The sequence below is a fragment of the Aegilops tauschii genome, chromosome 2 (assembly GCF_002575655.3).
Source record: "Aegilops tauschii subsp. strangulata cultivar AL8/78 chromosome 2, Aet v6.0, whole genome shotgun sequence".
Lineage (NCBI taxonomy): Eukaryota > Viridiplantae > Streptophyta > Magnoliopsida > Poales > Poaceae > Aegilops > Aegilops tauschii.
In genome coordinates, this window is record NC_053036.3 from 628599350 (window position 1) to 628619915 (window position 20566).

The 20566-nt window shown below is 49.7% G+C and overlaps 1 protein-coding gene across 1 annotated transcript; it reads right to left on the minus strand.

Annotated features, from left to right (window-relative positions):
- Positions 1–105: 105 nt before the first annotated feature.
- LOC123497277 (uncharacterized) lies at positions 106–20285 on the minus strand. Its single transcript, XM_073507517.1, has 5 exons — positions 20100–20285; positions 19641–19695; positions 19333–19507; positions 3216–4537; positions 106–2190 (listed from the first exon to the last, which is right to left on the minus strand). The coding sequence occupies exons 1-4, from the start codon at positions 20283–20285 to the stop codon at positions 3805–3807; spliced, it is 1149 nt and encodes a 382-aa protein (XP_073363618.1). The 3' UTR covers positions 106–2190; positions 3216–3804.
- Between the last annotated feature and the right edge of the window lie 281 nt (positions 20286–20566).

The following is a 20566-nucleotide window of genomic DNA, read 5'->3' on the forward strand; positions in this document are numbered from 1 at the left end:
GGCATCTATGATATCCAGTAAATTTTTTTTTTGGAACTTTCTAACATCCCAGCCGTAATGGCAGGCCCAGCACGCTGATAGCACGAGGCTGGGAATCATCCTGTCTGCAACTCATTCTCTCTTCTGAATTTCCTGTGGCATGAGTTGTACTTGATGTTACAAATAGATCATTAGATCCATCATGGAATAGTATTCTTTTTCATACTGTATTTATCTGGTATACTAGTAGATGCTGATAATTTTCAACATTACAAATTTGGTCAAACCGTAAAGACGAAACTAACATGTGAAGTAAAAGGATCAGAGGGAGCACTAATTCCTTCCTGTGCCTGAAATTATAACTGACAGCTTTTGTACCGTCGGTTATAACACTGCACTGTCGACCAGTCATCAAGCAACAGTTGCACGGGATGGCAAGAACAACCAGGGTACAACGATGAAAGCTCCGCAATCCCGGCTGCCAATCTTGCTCATTTACCTTACCTGACTCTTAACCAGTGATTGACCGGTACTGCTGCTCGGATCAAAGCTTCGGTCCCCAGAGACCTGGCTGCATGCTGTGGACCTTCGTTTTGGAATAACTGAGGGAATCTTCACAGTAATTCAACCCTGAGATCTAGGACTGTTCAGTAAAGGTAAACATCCAGTTTGAGTTTTTACTCCATTTGGACACAACTGTGCTAAACATGAAGCAACTGAATCAGACAAAAAAAAAATATATGACTGCAGCAAAACGTGGAAATCATCATGCAAAATCATACTGGGATCTAGTGGCGTCTGTCAATGCCGAGCAAATGTAGAAACCATCATACAAAATTACACTGATCTATAGTTTATAAAACCTAATAGATCAACACGAGTCAGCTCAATGCAGTCTAGCTTTTGAAAGGAAAAGGATAGAGATGAATATGGTTCCAGCCTTTTCGGGTGAACAGTGATATTCATGCTGTTTGCAGCTAGTGCGCACCGGAGTAGTATAAATCTCACTGAAATATTAAGGTAGCATATGCTGTAATCAAATATACCAGCTGTATAAAATCAAACTAAAATAGCCAGGCTAGAAAAATCATCATAGAAGTCGGTCGCCATCGGTTCTTACACATGTTCTGGTCTCATCTTGTACCTGTGCCATGTCCCACATACTGATGCAAACCATGTTTGCCCCCAAGAATTTACAGGTGTGCTTGCTCTATTATATGCGGTATCTATGGTATCCAGTTTCTTCGGGGGGAACTTTCTAACATCCCAGCTGTAATGGCAGACCCAGAGCGCTGGTAACACGAGGGTGAGAACGATCCCGCCTGCAAATCATTCTCAGTTCTGAATTTCCTGTGGCATGAGCTGTACTTTTGTCACAAATAATAATGAATCCCGCTTTGGAGTTTCTATGTACTCTTTTTCATAGTGTTATATTTATCGGGTATTTCTTTTCGTAGTGTTCAGAATACCAAATCAACATCATTAGATCCATCATGGAACAGTATTCTTTTTCATAGTGTTAATATTTATCTGGTATAGCAGATGTTGAAAATCTTCAATATAAATTTGGTCAAACTGTACAGACAAAACTAACATGCGAAGTACTCTCTCCGTCCCACAATATAAGATGTTTTTGCAAACTGGAGCTCAACGCTTTTGTGTCATCTCGCAACAGTTGCACAGGACGACAAGAGCAAACAGGGGACAATGGTGAAAGCTCGAAGTCCCAGCTCAGCTGCCAGTCTTGCTCATTTTACCTACCTGACTAATAACCAGTGAGTGACCAACACGCAGCAAAAACCAAAAGACCAGCACAACACATCAGGCAAATGAACTTACAAAAGGATATGAGACTAGGTATCACATCCAACAAGGCAAGCAGCCCTTCCAGCTGAAGAACTTGTTGCCCTTGGCCGCAATCGTCCTCCTTGACAACCCTGGTACCGGCAGGCCCCTCGCCTCCTTGCACGCCCTCTCAAGCTATGCCACCCGCCCCTGCACCCTCCGGAGGTCCAGCCCCTGCACCGGCCCCAGCGCCTCCTCCTCGCCCACCACAACCGGCCTCTGCTTCGTCATCAACGACGAACAAGGGGTTTGGAGCTTCGGCAGCCACTGAGAGGACGGACCCTTCCATGCCTCCAGCATCGACTTCTTGTGGTTCAGGCACCTGCACAGCTCCCCCCTCTCCTCGGACGTCAGCGTGGGGTGTGGCTGCATTGCACAAGGTCACACCATTACATTGACACAAGCTAGTGCTAATTTCCACTTATCTGACAGTTTCACTTAAAGATGCACACTACCAAGGCTGAAATCACTCTATTTTATGGCGTACAACTATTAGTCTTTAGATACGAATGGTTCTACATTGATTAAAAAACCAAGTTCTGTAAACATTTTATGGCGTAAATGAAGTGATCAAGGTTTAATAAAATTGCAGGTAAGTTATGAATAGAGAACCCGGTATCAAAATCCAGCAATTCTATACTCCCAATATTCAACCAAGTTCTTTAAACATTTTTTCTTAATGGTACTAGAGCAGTTAAGCTCAATCATGAAGCAACCAAGGGCAATTGTGTAGTACCCTTCAATTTGTGTGTTTCCATGCTTCAAAGGAAGGGCGTGCATGAGAAAGAAATTAAAGGAGGAAGCACATATAAAAAGGAGAGGACGATGATTAAAGGGGAGAAAAAAAATTAACATTTGCACATAGAAATCATCAATGGCAATCTGGTAGAAGGTTCCTAGGTTCAATTGCAGCAGTAGGCTAAACAAAGGAGATATCTTGGTTGTACAATTATCAGAGTTGAATACCAAAGAGGATCAACTCGAATCACTAATGGCATCATGAATCACAAAAGTGCACTGCCAACAAGGGAAGGTGCAAAAAGGCTTACATCTGCGTGCAGGCAAACAAAGTTGGGTTTTTGACAGAAAGTACTGATGTAAATCACTACGGGTGAATTCGTTTTCTGTGCGGAACCTTAGTAACTTACTATAGATGAAATAAAGTGCCCCAACATGCGTAGCTACAACTCAAGATAGACGCCATGAAGAGGAGATAAACATAGGTGTGAACTGAAAACAATTGGGATTTCTAAGGAAAAGAGGTATTATTTTGCATGACAAATATTTTGTTTAGGGGAGATAACAGATAAATATTATGAGTATTTGAACAGTAAGCTGTGTGGTAGTGATATGAAGGGAAGGAGGTTTCTGGCATTCAACAGAAAGCTTACCACTTGACACTCTCGGTGACGATAATAACGACGGTGGAAAGTTGCAATATACATGAGACGGTTTGGGCAATGAAGCAGAACCACACACCCTCTCAAACTGAAATGTGTCGACGCCCCGCGTGTAACAACCTCGCCTGATCGACGAGCTTCCGACATGATATAGGAGCAAGTGCCTCCCCACTGCACCCATGAGCAAGGACCCAGAAGGCAGCGAGATTGTCTCATTCTCCATCTGCCACTGCCACTGGGAGGAACTCCCACCATTGTTTCGCCAAACCGTAAAACTACGGCGAGCTGTGTTGGGTGTAGGCACAAACATCCGAATCGTGCCTTGGCCTGCCTCCGCGATGGCCACATCATCGCTCGGAGCTCTGGCACAAGGTGGGTGGTCAGCCATGGAGAACTCCATCCTCTGAATGTCAAGCACCAACAATTTTTCACCTGAAATCCAGTAGAAGCAGCCATGGGCGTAATGGCGCGACCTGAAGTGAACCATCCATGTGAAATCCGGTAGAGGCAACGACACGCTCCGAGTCAGGGCTCGCCATTGCCCTGTGCGGGAAGAGAAGACAACGGCCATCTGCTTAGCTTAGAGCAGCACCACCCAGATCACCCTGAATGACGTCTCCGCCGTAGCCGTAGCAGCTTCCTCCTCGTCGTAGCCGGGAGGGACGAGGAAGGTCTCGGCGAAGCTCTGCCCATATATCATGAGGTGGTCCGCAACCGAAGCGGCCATGTCATCGGGGATTGGGGGGAGCAGGAGATACTGCCGGTGCAAGGGGTCGCACACCAGCATCTCTTTGAAGAGGGCTTCCAACCCATCACCGGAGTCGTGGCGGCGGGGTCTGTCGAGGAGGACGCGGCCGTCGCGGACTTCCCGCACGGTCCAGTCCCGGGCGGGGGCGGGGAGGAAGGCGGAGGAGGAGCCGGGGGCGGGGAGGAAGGCGAAGGAGAAGTCGGCGGCGAGGGCGACGGCGCCGGCCGCCGGCGCGGAGCGGTGAGGGCGGACGGCGGGGTGGAAGCGGTGAACAACTGGGTCGAGGAAGCCGAGGAGGGGCGGGGGGTGGATCTTGCGGAAGCGCCGGAGGAAGGAGCGGTCGGTGATGAGGCGGCGGAGGCGTGGATGAGGTCTTCTGAGGTGGGGAGGCGGAGGAAGATGTTCACTAGTAGCTCGTCGGGGATCGCCAGCGAGGCCATCTTCCGGCCGCCCTCCGGCGTCGGTGCTGGCGGCGGCGGGGGGGGGGGGGGGGGGGGGGGGGGGGGGGGGGGTTCGCACGATGCAGTGCGTGCTGTTGGGGAAGTAAGCCCACGGTACACATGGGCTGCAGAATACGGGCCGAGAACTCAGATGAATAAGTTTAAGTTTAGTTGTCTAAAAAAAAGTGTCCTGGGCGATTCTTTCAATCTTTCCTAGGGTTTACCTCCTCTCAATGGCGACGGCCGTCGTTGAGTGTTTGCTTCCTTCCTGCTGTGCCTCGTCGCGGAATCCACTCGGGTTGACCAAAGGACGGTCCTTGCACTGTTCCCCGGCCTTGGTGGTCCGCCGGAGGGGTCGTTGGGTTAGGGTCCTCTCACAGTCCGAAGTTTCTTCTCCGGCTAGGGTTTCAAGGATGGCAGTGGATGAATCTATCTCGATGGGGGTGAGGGAGTCCTGGAGTATGGGGTCCTCGGGCGTCCGGATTATGGTACGTGGGCCGGACTGATGGGCTGTGAAGATACAAGACCGAAGACTCTCTCCCGTGTCCGGATAGGACTCTCCTTGGCGTGGAAGGCAAGCTTGGCGTCCTGATATGAAGATTCCTTTCTCTGTAACCGACTTTCTACAACCCTAGCCCCCTCCGGTGTCTATATAAACCGGAGGACTTAGTCCGTGGGGACGAAGAATCATACTCATAGTCATACAGGCTAGACTTCTAGGGTTTTAGCCATTACGATCTCGAGGTAGATCAACTCTTGTAATACTCATATTCATCAAAATCAATCAAGCAGGAAGTAGGGCATTACCTCCACAGAGAGGGCCCGAACCTGGGTAAACATCGTGTCCCCCGTCTCCCGTTACCATCGACCTTAGACGCACAGTTCGGGACCCCCTACCCGAGATCCGCCGGTTTTGACACCGACATTGGTGCTTTCATTGAGAGTTCCGTTGTGTCGTCGTCAAGAGGTTCGATGGCCCCGTCAATCATCTACAAAAACATTGTCCAGGGAGAAACCTTCCTCCCCGGACAGATCTTCGTGTTCGGCGGCTTCGCACTTCGGGCCAACTCGCTTGGCCATCTAGAGCAGATCGATAGCTACGCCCCTGGCCGTCAGGTCAAATTTGGAAACTTGAATGACGTCGCGGATATCCGCGGAGACTTGATCTTCGACGGATTCGAGATCACGGCAGCCGCTCCCTGTCGCCACGATGAACATGACTTAAATCTGTCATCGGACCATGCCCAGGGGATAGCACCTGTAACTGCTCTGGCCCTAGATCCGGAGCAGATTGCGCCATCCGAGGACGGAAGGCTCGACCCCGCCACGGAAGCCGCAGACTCAGCGGCGTCAGAGCCGCACACCGACCCAACTTCGAGTGGGATCCGTGTCACCGGAACCTCGGACTCGTTTTCGGCTACAAGTTCCGAACCATGTGCGTCCGCGCACGTCGAGCTTGATCAGACGTCGATTGTCGAATTCAGCTCCGCGGACATCTTCCGGCACTCGCCTTTAGGCGACGTGCTAAACTCATTAAAAACACTCTCCTTAGCGGGGGATTCACAGCCGAATTATATCCGGTTCAAACTGGAGGCTGATGACGGAGAATTTCGCTTCCCACCCCCCGCCCACTTAATAGCCACTGTCGAAGACCTAACTGACATGCTCGATTACGGCTCCGAAGACATCGACGGTATGGACGATGATGCTGGAGAGGAGCAGGCCGAAAACCCGCCGTTCACCGGACGATGGACAGACACCTCCTCATACGACGTATACATGGTGGATACACCAAAAAAGGATAGCGGCGACGACAAGGAAGATCCAGTTGAGGATAAACCTCCTGAGATACAACCAAAGCGCCGGCGTCAGCGGCGCCGCTCTAAATCACGCCGCAACAAAGACAGCAACACCGGCACAGGAGAAGATAACACTCTGGACAGTGCCGAAGACAATGAAGACCCCATCGAGGCAACTTCCGAACAAGATGAACGAGAAGACGGGCAAGTTAGCCCTGATGAACATGCCACACACGAAGACTCGGAGGACAGTAATTATCTTCCGCTCTCCGTGGATGAGGCGAGCCTCGGCATCGAGGATTTTATTGTGCCTGAGGAACCTCTCGAGCAGGAGCGCTTTAGGCGCCAGCTAATAGCCACTGCAAGGAGCCTAAAAAAGAAACAGCAGTAGCTTCAAGCTGATCAAGATCTGCTCAATGATAGATGGGCTGATGTCCTGGGAGTCGAGGAATACAGCCTAAAGCTCCCAGCCAAAAGTTACCTGAAGCGCAAATTGCTACCTCAGTTCGTTGATGAGGCGTTGGAGCCCGTACCACCATCGCGCAATGCGGCTGACCGACCACCACGTGGTCGGGATAAAGCGGCAGCACAAGCCGAACACCAGCCTGCCCCACCTCACCGTAAAGGTGGAGATAAAACAGCTCGGGGACATACATATGACCTGCGACAGGACTTGGATAGTAGAGCAGGTCAGAATAGATCGATCTATGGATCACGGGGACGTGCCCCGACGCGCGATAACGGCTATCTAGCCGGACGCAATAATCATACTCACTCCCGGGCCGAGAACCACAGACGGACTCCATCCGAGCTACGTCGTGACGTGGCCCGATATAGAGGCGCCGCACACCCCCTTTGCTTCACTGACGAGGTAATGGAGCACGAATTCCCAGAAGGGTTTAAACCCGTAAACATCGAATCATACGATGGGACAACAGACCCCGCGGTATGGATCGAGGATTTTCTTCTTCACATTCATATGGCCCGCGGCGATGATCTCCATGCCATCAAATACCTCCCACTAAAACTCAAAGGACCAGCCTGACACTGGCTGAATAGTCTGCCTGAAAACTCTATCGGCAGCTGTGGGGACTTGGAAGAGGCCTTCCTTGACAACTTCCAATGTACATATGTTCGACCTCCGGATGTCGATGACTTAAGTCACATAATTCAACAGCCCGGAGAGTCAGCCAGGAAACTCTGGACTAGGTTCTTAACTAAAAAGAACTAGATCGTCGACTGTCCAGATGCCGAAGCCTTGGCGGCCTTTAAACACAACATCCGGGACGAATGGCTCGCCCGACACCTAGGCCAAGAGAAGCCGAAGTCCATGGCAGCCCTTACGGCACTTATGACCCGCTTTGCGCGGGCGAAGATAGCTGCCTAGCCCGTAGCAACAACAATGCAAGCGAACCTGGCACTACGGAAGCCAGAAATAGCAACGGCAAGCCCCGACGCAACAAACACAAGCGTCGAAACAACGGTGATAATACCGACGACACGGCGGTCAACGCCGGATTCAGCAGCTCCAAGTCCGGCCAGCGGAAGAAGCCGTTCAAAAGAAACAATTCGGGCCCATCCAGCTTGGATCGCGTACTCGGTCGCCCATGCCAGATACACGGCACCCCCGACGAACCAGCCAATCACACCAACAGAGACTGTTGGGTTTTTAAACAGGCCGGCAAGTTAAATGCCGAGAACAAGGAGAAGGGGTCGCAAAGCGAGGACGATGACAAGGAGCCCCGGCCATCGAACACAGGGGGACAGAAGAAGTTTCCCCCCCAAGTTAAAACGGTGACCATGATATATGCTACCCACATCCCCAAGAGGGAACGCAAGAGCGCGCTCAGGGACGTCTATGCGATGGAGCCAGTCGCCCCAAAGTTCAACCCATGGTCTTCTTGCCCGATCACTTTTGATCGCAGGGACCATCCGACCAGTATCCTTCATGGCGGTTCAGCCGCACTGGTCCTCGACCCAATCATTGACGGATTTCACCTCATGCGAGTCCTCATGGACGGTGGTAGCAGCTTGAACCTACTCTATCAGGATACAGCACGCAAAATGGGCATTAATCCATCAAGAATTAAGCCCACAAAGACTACCTTTAAAGGAGTCATACCAGGTGTAGAGGCCCGTTGTACGGGCTCAATCACACTAGAGGTTGTCTTCGGATCTCCGAACAATCGTCCCCTTTCGCAGCGGCTATCACGCACTGCTTGGACGAACCGCCTTTGCGCGCTTCAACGCGGTGCCACACTACGCTTATCTTAAGCTCAAGATGCCCGGACCACGCGGCGTCATAACAGTCAACGGAAACACGGAACGCTCCCTCCGTACCGAGGAGCACACCGCTGCATTAGCAGCAGAAGTACAGAGCAGCCTTCTCAAGCAGAACCTTAGTTCGTCGGCTGAGCTCCCGGACACTGTCAAACGAGTCCGGATTACTCGGCAGCAGGACAGCCCAGCTTGTCAAGAGCTCGACTAGCAATTTGGCCTCCGTCCCAGTCCCAGCCAAGTAGCGGCATTCGTACTGCGCGTACATAACTACGCACTCAAAATACCATGGGCATGTTGGAAATATGCCCTAGAGGCAATAATAAATGGTTATTATTATATTTCTTTGTTCATGGTAATTGTCTATTGTTCATGCTATAATTGTGTTATCCGGAAATCGTAATGCATGTGTGAATACATAGACTACAACGTGTCCCTAGTAAGCCTCTAGTTGACTAGCTCGTTGATCAACAGATAGTCATGGTTTCCTGACTATGGACATTGGATGTCATTGATAACGGGATCACATCATTAGGAGAATGATGTGATGGACAAGACCCAATCCTAAGCATAGCTCAAAGATCGTGTAGTTCGTTTGCTAGAGCTTTTCCAATGTCAAGTATCTTCTCCTTAGACCATGAGATCGTGCAACTCCCGGATACCGTAGGAGTACTTTGGGTGTGCCAAACGTCACAACGTAACTAGGTGACTATAAAGGTACACTACGGGTATCTCCGAAAGTGTCTGTTGGGTTGGCACGGATCGAGACTGGGATTTGTCACTCCGTATGACGGAGAGGTATCTCTGGGCCCACTCGATAATGCATCATCATAATGAGCTCAATGTGACTAAGGAGTTAGTCACGGGATCATGCATTACGGTACGAGTAAAGAGACTTGCCGGTAACGAGATTGAACAAGGTATTGGGATACCGACGATCGAATCTCGGGCAAGTAACATACTGATTGACAAAGGGAATTGTATACGGGATTGATTGAATCCTCGACATCGTGGTTCATCCGATGAGATCATCGTGGAACATGTGGGAGCCAACATGGGTATCCAGATCCCGCTGTTGGTTATTGACCAGAGAGGCATCTCGGTCATGTCTGCATGTCTCCCGAACCCGTAGGGTCTACACACTCAAGGTTCGGTGACGCTAGGGTTGTAGAGATATGAGTATGCGGAAACCTGAAAGTTGTTCGGAGTCCCAGATGAGATCCCGGACGTCACGAGGAGTTCCGGAATGGTCCGGAGGTGAAGAATTATATATAGGAAGTCCAGTTTCGGCCACCGGGAAAGTTTTGGGGGTTATCGGTATTGTACCGGGACCACTGGAAGGGTCCCGTGGGTCCACCGGGTGGGGCCACCTATCCCGGAGGGCCCCATGGGCTGAAGTGGGAAGGGAACCAGCCCTTAGTGGGCTGGGGCGCCCCCCATGGGCCTCCCCCCTGCGCCTAGGGTTGGAAACCCTAGGGTGGGGGGGCGCCCCACTTGACTTGGGGGGAAGTTTCCCCCCCCTTGGCCGCCGCCCCCCCCATAGATGGGTTCTTGGCCGGTGCCCCCCCTCCCAGGGGGCCTATATAAAGGGGGGGAGGGAGGGCAGCAAGAAGACAGCCTTTGGCGCCTCCCTCCTCCCCTGCAACACCTCTCCCTCTCGCAGAAGCTTGGCGAAGCCCTGTCGAGATCCCGCTACATCCACCACCACGCCGTCGTGCTGCTGGATCTCCATCAACCTCTCCTTCCCCCTTGCTGGATCAAGAAGGAGGAGACGTCGCTGCTCCGTACGTGTGTTGAACGCGGAGGTGCCGTCCGTTCGGCACTCGGTCATCGGTGATTTGGATCACGGCGAGTACAACTCCATCAACCCCGTTCATTGGAACGCTTCCGCTCACGATCTACAAGGGTATGTAGATGCACTCCTTTCCCCTCGTTGCTAGTATACTCCATAGATGAATCTTGGTGATGCGTAGAAAATTTTAAAATTCTGCTACGATCCCCAACAGTGGCATCATGAGCCAGGCCTATGCGTAGTTACTATGCACGAGTAGAACACAAAGCAGTTGTGGGCGTAGATGTTGCCAATTCTTCTTGCCGCTACTAGTCTTATCTTGTTTCGGCGGTATTGTGGGATGAAGCGGCCCGGATCGACCTTACACGTACGCTTACGTGAGACAGGTTCCACCGACTGACATGCACTAGTTGCATAAGGTGGCTAGCGGGTGTCTGTCTCTCCCACTTTAGTCGGAACGGATTCGATGAAAAGGGTCCTTATGAAGGGTAAATAGAAATTGGCATATCACGTTGTGGTTTTATGTAGGTAAGAAACGTTCTTGCTAGAAACCTATACAAGCCACGTAAAAACTTGCAACAACAATTAGAGGACGTCTAACTTGTTTTTGCAGCATGTGCTATGTGATGTGATATGGCCAGAAGATGTGATGAATGATATATGTGATGTATGAGATTGATCATATTCTTGTAATAGGAATCACGACTTGCATGTCGATGAGTATGACAACCGGCAGGAGCCATAGGAGTTGTCTTTATTATTTTGTATGACCTGCGTGTCATTGAATAACGCCATGTAAATTACTTTACTTTATTGCTAAACGCGTTAGCCATAGAAGTAGAAGTAATCGTTGGTGTGACAACTTCATGAAGACACGATGATGGAGATCATGATGATGGAGATCATGATGATGGAGATCATGGTGTCATGCCGGTGACAAAGATGATCATGGCGCCCCGAAGATGGAGATCAAAGGAGCAAAATGATATTGGCCATATCATGTCACTATTTGATTGCATGTGATGTTTATCATGTTTTGCATCTTATTTGCTTAGAACGACGGTAGTAAGTAAGATGATCCCTTATAATAATTTCAAGAAAGTGTTCCCCCTAACTGTGCACCGTTGCGAAGGTTCGTTGTTTCGAAGCACCACGTGATGATCGGGTGTGATAGATTCTAACGTTCGCATACAACGGGTGTTGACGAGCCTAGCATGTACAGACATGGCCTCGGAACACACGCAATACACTTAGGTTGACTTGACGAGCCTAGCATGTATAGACATGGCCTCGGAACATGGAGGACCGGAAGGTCGAGCATGAGTCGTATAGAAGATACGATCAACATGGTGATGTTCACCGATCTTGACTAGTCCGTCTCACGTGATGATCGGACACGGCCTAGTTAACTCGGATCATGTTTCACTTAGATGACTAGAGGGATGTCTATCTGAGTGGGAGTTCATTGAATAATTTGATTATATGAACTTAATTATCATGAACTTAGTCTAAAATCTTTACAATATGTCTTGTAGATCAAATGGCCCACGTTGTCCTCAACTTCAACGCGTTCCTAGAGAAAACCAAGCTGAAAGATGATGGCAGCAACTATACGGACTGGGTCCGGAACCTGAGGATCATCCTCATAGCTGCCAAGAAAGATTATGTCCTAGAAGCACTGCTAGGTGAAGCACCCATCCCAGAGAACCAAGATGTTATGAACGCTTGGCAATCACGTGCTGATGATTACTCCCTCGTTCAATGCGGCATGCTTTACAGCTTAGAACCGGGTCTCCAAAAGCGTTTTGAGAAACACGGAGCATACGAGATGTTCGAAGAGCTGAAAATGGTTTTCCAAGCTCATGCCCGGGTCGAGAGATATGAAGTCTCCAACAAGTTCTTCAGCTGTAAAATGGAGGAAAATAGTTCTGTTAGTGAGCACATACTCAGAATGTCTGGGTTACACAATCGCTTGTCTCAGCTGGGAGTTAATCTCCCGGATGATGCGGTCATTGACAGAATCCTTCAGTCGCTTCCATCGAGCTACAAGAGCTTTGTGATGAACTTCAATATGCAGGGGATGGAAAAGACCATTCCTGAGGTATATTCAATGCTGAAATCAGCGGAGGTGGAGATCAGAAAGGAACATCAAGTGTTGATGGTGAATAAAACCACTAAGTTCAAGAAGGGCAAGGGTAAGAAGAACTTCAAGAAGGACGGCAAGGGAGTTGCCGCGCCCGGTAAGCCAGTTGCCGGGAAGAAGTCAAAGAATGGACCCAAGCCTGAGACTGAGTGCTTTTATTGCAAGGGAAGTGGTCACTGGAAGCGGAACTGCCCCAAATACTTAGCGGACAAGAAGGCCGGCAACACCAAAGGTATATGTGATATACATGTAATTGATGTGTACCTTACCAGTACTCGTAGTAGCTCCTGGGTATTTGATACCGGTGCGGTTGCTCATATTTGTAACTCAAAACAGGAACTACGGAATAAGCGGAGACTGGCAAAGGATGAGGTGACGATGCGCGTCGGGAATGGTTCCAAGGTCGATGTGATCGCCGTCGGCACGCTGCCTCTACATTTACCTACGGGATTAGTTTTAAACCTCAATAATTGTTATTTAGTGCCAGCTTTGAGCATGAACATTGTATCTGGATCTCGTTTAATTCGAGATGGCTACTCATTTAAATCCGAGAATAATGGTTGTTCTATTTATTTGAGAGATATGTTTTATGGTCATGCCCCGCTGGTCAATGGTTTATTCTTGATGAATCTCGAACGTGATGTTACACATATTCATAGTGTGAATACCAAAAGATGTAAAGTTGATAACGATAGTCCCACATACTTGTGGCACTGCCGCCTTGGTCACATTGGTGTCAGGCGCATGAAGAAGCTCCATGCAGATGGACTTTTGGAGTCTCTTGATTACGAATCATTTGACACGTGCGAACCATGCCTCATGGGTAAGATGACCAAGACTCCGTTCTCCGGAACAATGGAGCGAGCAACCAACTTATTGGAAATCATACATACCGATGTGTGCGGTCCAATGAGTGTTGAGGCTCGCGGAGGGTATCGTTATGTTCTCACTCTCACTGATGACTTAAGTAGATATGGGTATGTCTACCTGATGAAACACAAGTCTGAAACCTTTGAAAAGTTCAAGGAATTTCAAAGTGAGGTTGAGAATCAACGTGACATGAAAATAAAATTCTTATGATCAGATCGTGGTGGAGAATATTTAAGTCACGAATTTGGTGCACACTTAAGGAAATGTGGAATCGTTTCACAACTCACTCCACCTGGAACACCTCAGCGAAATGGTGTGTCCGAACATCGTAATCGCACTCTATTGGATATGGTGCGATCTATGATGTCTCTTACCGATCTACCGCTCTCATTTTGGGGCTATGCATTAGAGACTGCTGCATTCACTTTAAATTGGGCTCCGTCGAAATCCGTTGAGACGACACCGTATGAATTATGGTTTGGGAAGAAACCTAAGCTGTCGTTTCTAAAAGTTTGGGGATGCGATGCTTATGTCAAGAAACTTCAACCTGAAAAGCTCGAACCCAAGTTGGAAAAATGCGTCTTCATAGGATACCCTAAGGAAACTATTGGGTATACCTTCTACCTCAGATCCGAAGGCAAGATCTTCGTTGCCAAGAACGGGTCCTTTCTGGAGAAAGAGTTTCTCTCGAAGGAAGTAAGTGGGAGGAAAGTGGAACTTGATGAGGTGATAGTCACCCCTTCCGAACCGGAAAGTAGCGCAGCACGGGAAGATGTTCCTGTGGTGCCTACACCGACTGGGGAGGAAGTTAATGATGATGATCATGAAGCTTCGGATCAAGTTACTGCTGAACTTCGTAGGTCCACAAGGACACGTTCCGCACCAGAGTGGTACGGCAACCCTGTCCTGGAAATCATGTTGTTAGACAACGGTGAACCTTCGAACTATGAAGAAGCGATGGCGGGCCCGGATTCCGACAAATGGCTAGAAGCCATGAAATCCGAGATAAGATCCATGTATGAAAACAAAGTATGGACTTTGACTGACTTGCCCGATGATCGGCGAGCCATAGAAAATAAATGGATCTTTAAGAAGAAGACAGACGCGGATGGTAATGTGACCATCTATAAGGCTCGACTTGTCGCTAAGGGTTATCGACAAGTTCAAGGGGTTGACTACGATGAGACTTTCTCACCCGTAGCGAAGCTGAAGTCCGTCCGAATCATGTTAGCAATTGCCGCATACTATGATTATGAGATATGGCAGATGGACGTCAAAACGGCATTCCTTAACGGCTTCCTTAAGGAAGAATTGTATATGATGCAGCCGGAAGGTTTTGTCGATCCTAAGAATGCTAGCAAAGTATGCAAGCTACAACGCTCAATCTATGGGCTGGTGCAAGCATCTCGGAGTTGGAACATTCGCTTTGATGAGATGATCAAAGCGTTTGGGTTTACACAGACTTATGGAGAAGCCTGCGTTTACAAGAAAGTGAGTGGGAGCTCTGTAGCATTTCTCTTATTATATGTGGATGACATATTATTGATGGGAAATGATATAGAATTCTTGGAAAGTATAAAGGCCTATTTGAATAAGTGTTTTTCAATGAAGGACCTTGGAGAAGCTGCTTATATATTAGGCATCAAGATCTATAGAGATAGATCAAGACGCCTCATTGGTCTTTCACAGAGTACGTACCTTGACAAGATATTGAAGAAGTTCAATATGGATCAGTCCAAGAAGGGGTTCTTGCCTGTATTGCAAGGTGTGCAATTGAGCACGGCTCAATGCCCGACCACGGCAGAAGATAGAGAAAAGATGAGTGTCATCCCCTATGCCTCGGCCATAGGGTCTATTATGTATGCCATGCTGTGTACCAGACCTGATGTAAACCTTGCCGTAAGTTTGGTAGGAAGGTAACAAAGTAATCCCGGCATGGAACACTGGACAGCGGTCAAGAATATCCTGAAGTACCTGAAGAGGACTAAGGATATGTTTCTCGTTTATGGAGGTGACGAAGAGCTCGTCGTAAAGGGTTACGTCGAGCTAGCTTCGACACAGATCTGGATGACTCGAAGTCACAAACCGGATACGTGTATATTTTGAATGGAGGAGCAGTAAGCTGGTGCAGTTGCAAGCAAAGCGTCGTGGCGGGATCTACATGTGAAGCGGAATACATGGCAGCCTCGGAGGCAGCACATGAAGCAGTCTGGATGAAGGAGTTCATTACCGACCTAGGGGTGATTCCCAATGCGTCGGGCCCGATGACTCTCTTCTGTGACAACACTGGAGCTATTGCCCTTGCGAAGGAGCCCAGGTTTCACAGGAAGACCAGGCATATCAAGCGTCGCTTCAACTCCATTCATGAAAGTGTTCAAAATGGAGACATAGATATTTGTAAAGTACATACGGACCTGAATGTAGCAGATCCGTTGACTAAACCTCTCCCTAGAGCAAAACATGATCAACACCAGGACGCAATGGATGTTCGGTTCATCACAACGTAACTAGATTATTGACTCTAGTGCAAGTGGGAAACTATTGGAAATATGCCCTAGAGGCAATAATAAATGGTTATTATTATATTTCTTTGTTATGGTAATTGTCTATTGTTCATGCTATAATTGTGTTATCCGGAAATCGTAATGCATGTGTGAATACATAGACTACAACGTGTCCCTAGTAAGCCTCTAGTTGACTAGCTCGTTGATCAACAGATAGTCATGGTTTCCTGACTATGGACATTGGATGTCATTGATAACGGGATCACATCATTAGGAGAATGATGTGATGGACAAGACCCAATCCTAAGCATAGCTCAAAGATCGTGTAGTTCGTTTGCTAGAGCTTTTCCAATGTCAAGTATCTTCTCCTTAGACCATGAGATCGTGCAACTCCCGGATACCGTAGGAGTACTTTGGGTGTGCCAAACGTCACAACGTAACTGGGTGACTATAAAGGTACACTACGGGTATCTCCGAAAGTGTCTGTTGGGTTGGCACGGATCGAGACTGGGATTTGTCACTCCGTATGACGAAGAGGTATCTCTGGGCCCACTCGATAATGCATCATCATAATGAGCTCAATGTGACTAAGGAGTTAGTCACGGGATCATGCATTACGGTACGAGTAAAGAGACTTGCCGGTAACGAGATTGAACAAGGTATTGGGATACCGACGATCGAATCTCGGGCAAGTAACATACCGATTGACAAAGGGAATTGTATACGGGATTGATTGAATCCTCGACATCGTGGTTCATCCGATGAGATCATCGTAGAACATGTGGGAGCCAACATGGGTATCCAGATCCCGCTGTTGGTTATTGACCGGAGAGGCGTCTCGGTCATGTCTGCATGTCTCCCGAACCCGTAGGGTCTACACACTTAAGGTTCGGTGACGCTAGGGTTGTAGAGATATGAGTATGCAGAAACCCGAAAGTTGTTCGGAGTCCCGGATGAGATCCCGGATGTCACGAGGAGTTCCGGAATGGTCCGGAGGTGAAGAATTATATATAGGAAGTCCAGTTTCGGCCACCGGGAAAGTTTCGGGGGTTATCGGTATTGTACCGGGACCACCGGAAGGGTCCCGGGGGTCCACCTGGTGGGGCCACCTATCCCGGAGGGCCCCATGGGCTGAAGTGGGAAGGGAACCAGCCCTTAGTGGGCTGGGGCGCCCCCCATGGGCCTCCCCCTGCGCCTAGGGTTGGAAACCCTAGGGTGGGGGGGCGCCCCACTTGACTTGGGGGGGAAGTTTCCCCCCTTGGCCGCCGCCCCCCCATAGATGGGTTCTTGGCCGGCGCCCCCCCTCCCAGGGGGCCTATATAAAGGGGGGGGGGAGGGAGGGCAGCAAGAAGACAGCCTTTGGCGCCTCCCTCCTCCCCTGCAACACCTCTCCCTCTCGCAGAAGCTTGGCGAAGCCCTGCCGAGATCCCGCTACATCCACCACCACGCCGTCGTGCTGCTGGATCTCCATCAACCTCTCCTTCCCCCTTGTTGGATCAAGAAGGAGGAGACGTCGCTGCTCCGTACGTGTGTTGAACGCGGAGGTGCCGTCCGTTCGGCACTCGGTCATCGGTGATTTGGATCACGACGAGTACGACTCCATCAACCCCGTTCATTGGAACGCTTCCGCTCGCGATCTACAAGGGTATGTAGATGCACTCCTTTCCCCTCGTTGCTAGTATACTCCATAGATGAATCTTGGTGATGCGTAGAAAATTTTAAAATTCTGCTACGATCCCCAACAGGGCATAGACGGAGGCATAACTAGCTTATGATCTATAATACGGCTTGACCGCTCCTGGACACACACACTTTCAATTTTTCTTTTTTATCCTTTTTAGGTCTTTTCTCCGCAAGTTTCTTCTGATGACCTGATCATCGGTCCTCTAGGTAGGATGGATACACCAAGATGGCAAGAAGCACTGGCGTACAAGGGAATTCTTAGATGGTCTCTTTAACGATCACTCTACCTGCTTTCAGGACCCACACGCAGCTCTCCCTTGATTGTGGCATGTTAAATAGCCCGGTTGCTTATTGCACCACTTGTACAAATACGCTTTGACGTATTACTCAAACTATAATGAAAACAGTTTGTGGCCCAACTTCTATGGCACTAGCTTACTACCTCTTTTTCCCTTTTTCTTTGATAATCTTCTCAAATTTGCGACCGTACACTTTGATACGCTTTAATCTGCCAGGGGCTTCATTGCGACCCATAATACGGCAACAAAGTCCGAACACTTTTTACGATACAGTTCGGCACCCCGAATTTAGCATTATATGCATTGGCTCCGAATCATGTCTTTGGTCAATAGTTGGGTTGCGCGGCTCCTGTGCTTGCTACCTTACGTTCCGCTATATCGGCTAGGGTAGTAAAGGGAGAACTACTGCGATTGTGTCCGGGTTTATCCGGATGAGCACCTCAGTAGAGAAAACTGAAAACTGACTGTCATGATGCGGCGAGAGCCGGTCATCTCTTCGGAGGTTTCAAATCTTTAGCGATTTTTTCTGCACCATGCGATGAATCGACTCTTACCCGATCAGGTGTTTACAGTACGCTAGTTCGGATACTAGGGGCCGCGCCTAAGTTTTCATTGTAGAACTCCTATGGCTAAGTGAGGGTGATAAAGCCACATAGTCCGATTGCCTGGTTCATTGCGCTAAACACCTCCTTCAAGGACCAAACAAATTGGATCAAGAGTGTTTAGATTCCATCCCGAACACCCCCGTACTACCTACGTGGGGGCTGAAGCCGACGACTAGCCAGCTCTCAAAATTTCATAAAAACGGCCGCACAGGAGGTAAAATATTAAACAAACATTATATTACATAGCCAAACTTGTTTTTATAATACAGGGCGAGACAATGTAACTGTATTCATTCAAAGACTACATCTTTCGTACATTGCCCCACCACAAGGCGGGATCCCTTCAGGACTTCGCTAAAATATCGCTCGGGCGTGCGATGCTCCTTGCCCGCGGGCGGTCCTTCGGTCGTGACCGTGGCAGCATTCATCTTCGCCCACTGCATCTTGACACGGGCGAAGGCCATCCGTGCACCTTCGATACAAACCGACCGCTTGATGGCGTCAAGCCGAGGGCAGGCGTCGACTAGCCGCTTCACGAGACCGAAGTAGCTGCTGGGTATAGCTTCGGCTGGCCACAGCCGGATTATTAAGTCCTCCATGGCCAGTTCGGCCACCCTATGCAGTTCGACCAGCTGTTTTAGCTGGTCGCTCAAGGGCACCGGATGTTCTGGCGCAAGGTATTGCGACCAGAATAGCTTCTCCATTGAGCTCCCCTCTTCGGCTCGGAAGAATTCAGCAGCGTCAGAAACGCTGCACGGCAGATCCGCAAACGCCCCTGGAGAACTCCAAATCCGGGTCAGTAAGAGATACCTCTTCTTCACATACTTGCTTTGCATAATAAAAGCCTTACCTGCCGCGATCTTCTTGGCCTCCTGGATTTCCTGGAGGGCGCCTTGGGCTTCGGTCCGGGCCTCTTGTGCGCTTTGGCGGGCCTTCTCAAGTTCGGACTCTTGGTCCACATGCTGGCGCTCGAAGGACTCGTATTTCTTCAAAGCATCCTGGATCTCCTGCTGGACCTCCCCAACCCTGGCCTCATGCTTTTTCCGGGCGGCTTGTTCCTTCCCCGCCCTCTCCTCGGCCTCGGCCAGCACTTTCTTGAGGGTTTCAACCTCAGTCGCCGTTCCTACAAATATCACAGCACTACGATCAATACACACCATTCATTCTTTCCGAATATACAACAAGTCTCCACATACCTTGCTTGTCCTCCAGCTGCCTTTTAACAAGGCCGAGCTCTTCTTTGGCCCGCTCCAGACTCTGCTTTAGTCCGGAGACCTCAGCAGCATGAGAGGTGGCGGCCAACAGTGACGCCTGTTTTCATAAGACATATTTAGTTAGTTTCCTGCAAAAATTACTTGATCCTCTGTCCGGCTTTTCTTTCCGAACATCGGATAGTGTCTTAGGGGCTACACTATCTATACTATGACCTTCTCTTTCGCATCGCTTACCTCAAAGCCTGTCAGCAGGCTGGTGCAGGCTTCGGTCAGTCCGCTCTTGACGGACTGAACCCTCTCAACCACCGTACCCATAAGGATACGGTGTTCCTCCACAATGGAAGCGCCTCACAGCGCTTCCAGCAGATTATCCGGTGCCTCTGGCTGGACAGAGGTCACCAGCAGAATAGGCACACCTCCTTCTTTTGAAGGAGGCTGCTTGCCGGATTCCGGAGCCGTATAGGTCTCCGGAACCGTATTCGGCTGGGGTCCGAACTGTACACGGCCCCCATCGCTAGTCTCCATGGGGGTCCTCTCTCCCGGGTGTCCGGCGGCCGAAGGGTCATCCTCTGGCACCACCCTGACAGCCTCTTGAACCTCTCCCTGGCCCGGGAAGGTCCTTTGGGACAGCACCTCGTCGCCCTTGGCTGTGGGAGATTGAGAGGCCGGCGGTGACTCGCTGGCCATCGCCTTTGAATCCAGCGAACCTCCTGATGAGGATCACAGGGGAGCTGTCGTGGGCCGGGCTACAAGCGCATGATTTAACGCGTTAAAACTACGAATCAAAGAGGCCGAATACATGAATATGTCAGAGTCTTTTGAGTACTCACGATGCGGCCAGGGGCTTGCTTCGGCGGCGCGGCTCCGGGCTGCTGTCGACGTCCCATGCTGAGTTATCCGCGAGGGAGCTCTTCCCCCTCTTGGACGCCTCTGCCTCCAGATTTGTGGAGGCCGCCCTCTTCTTCCTT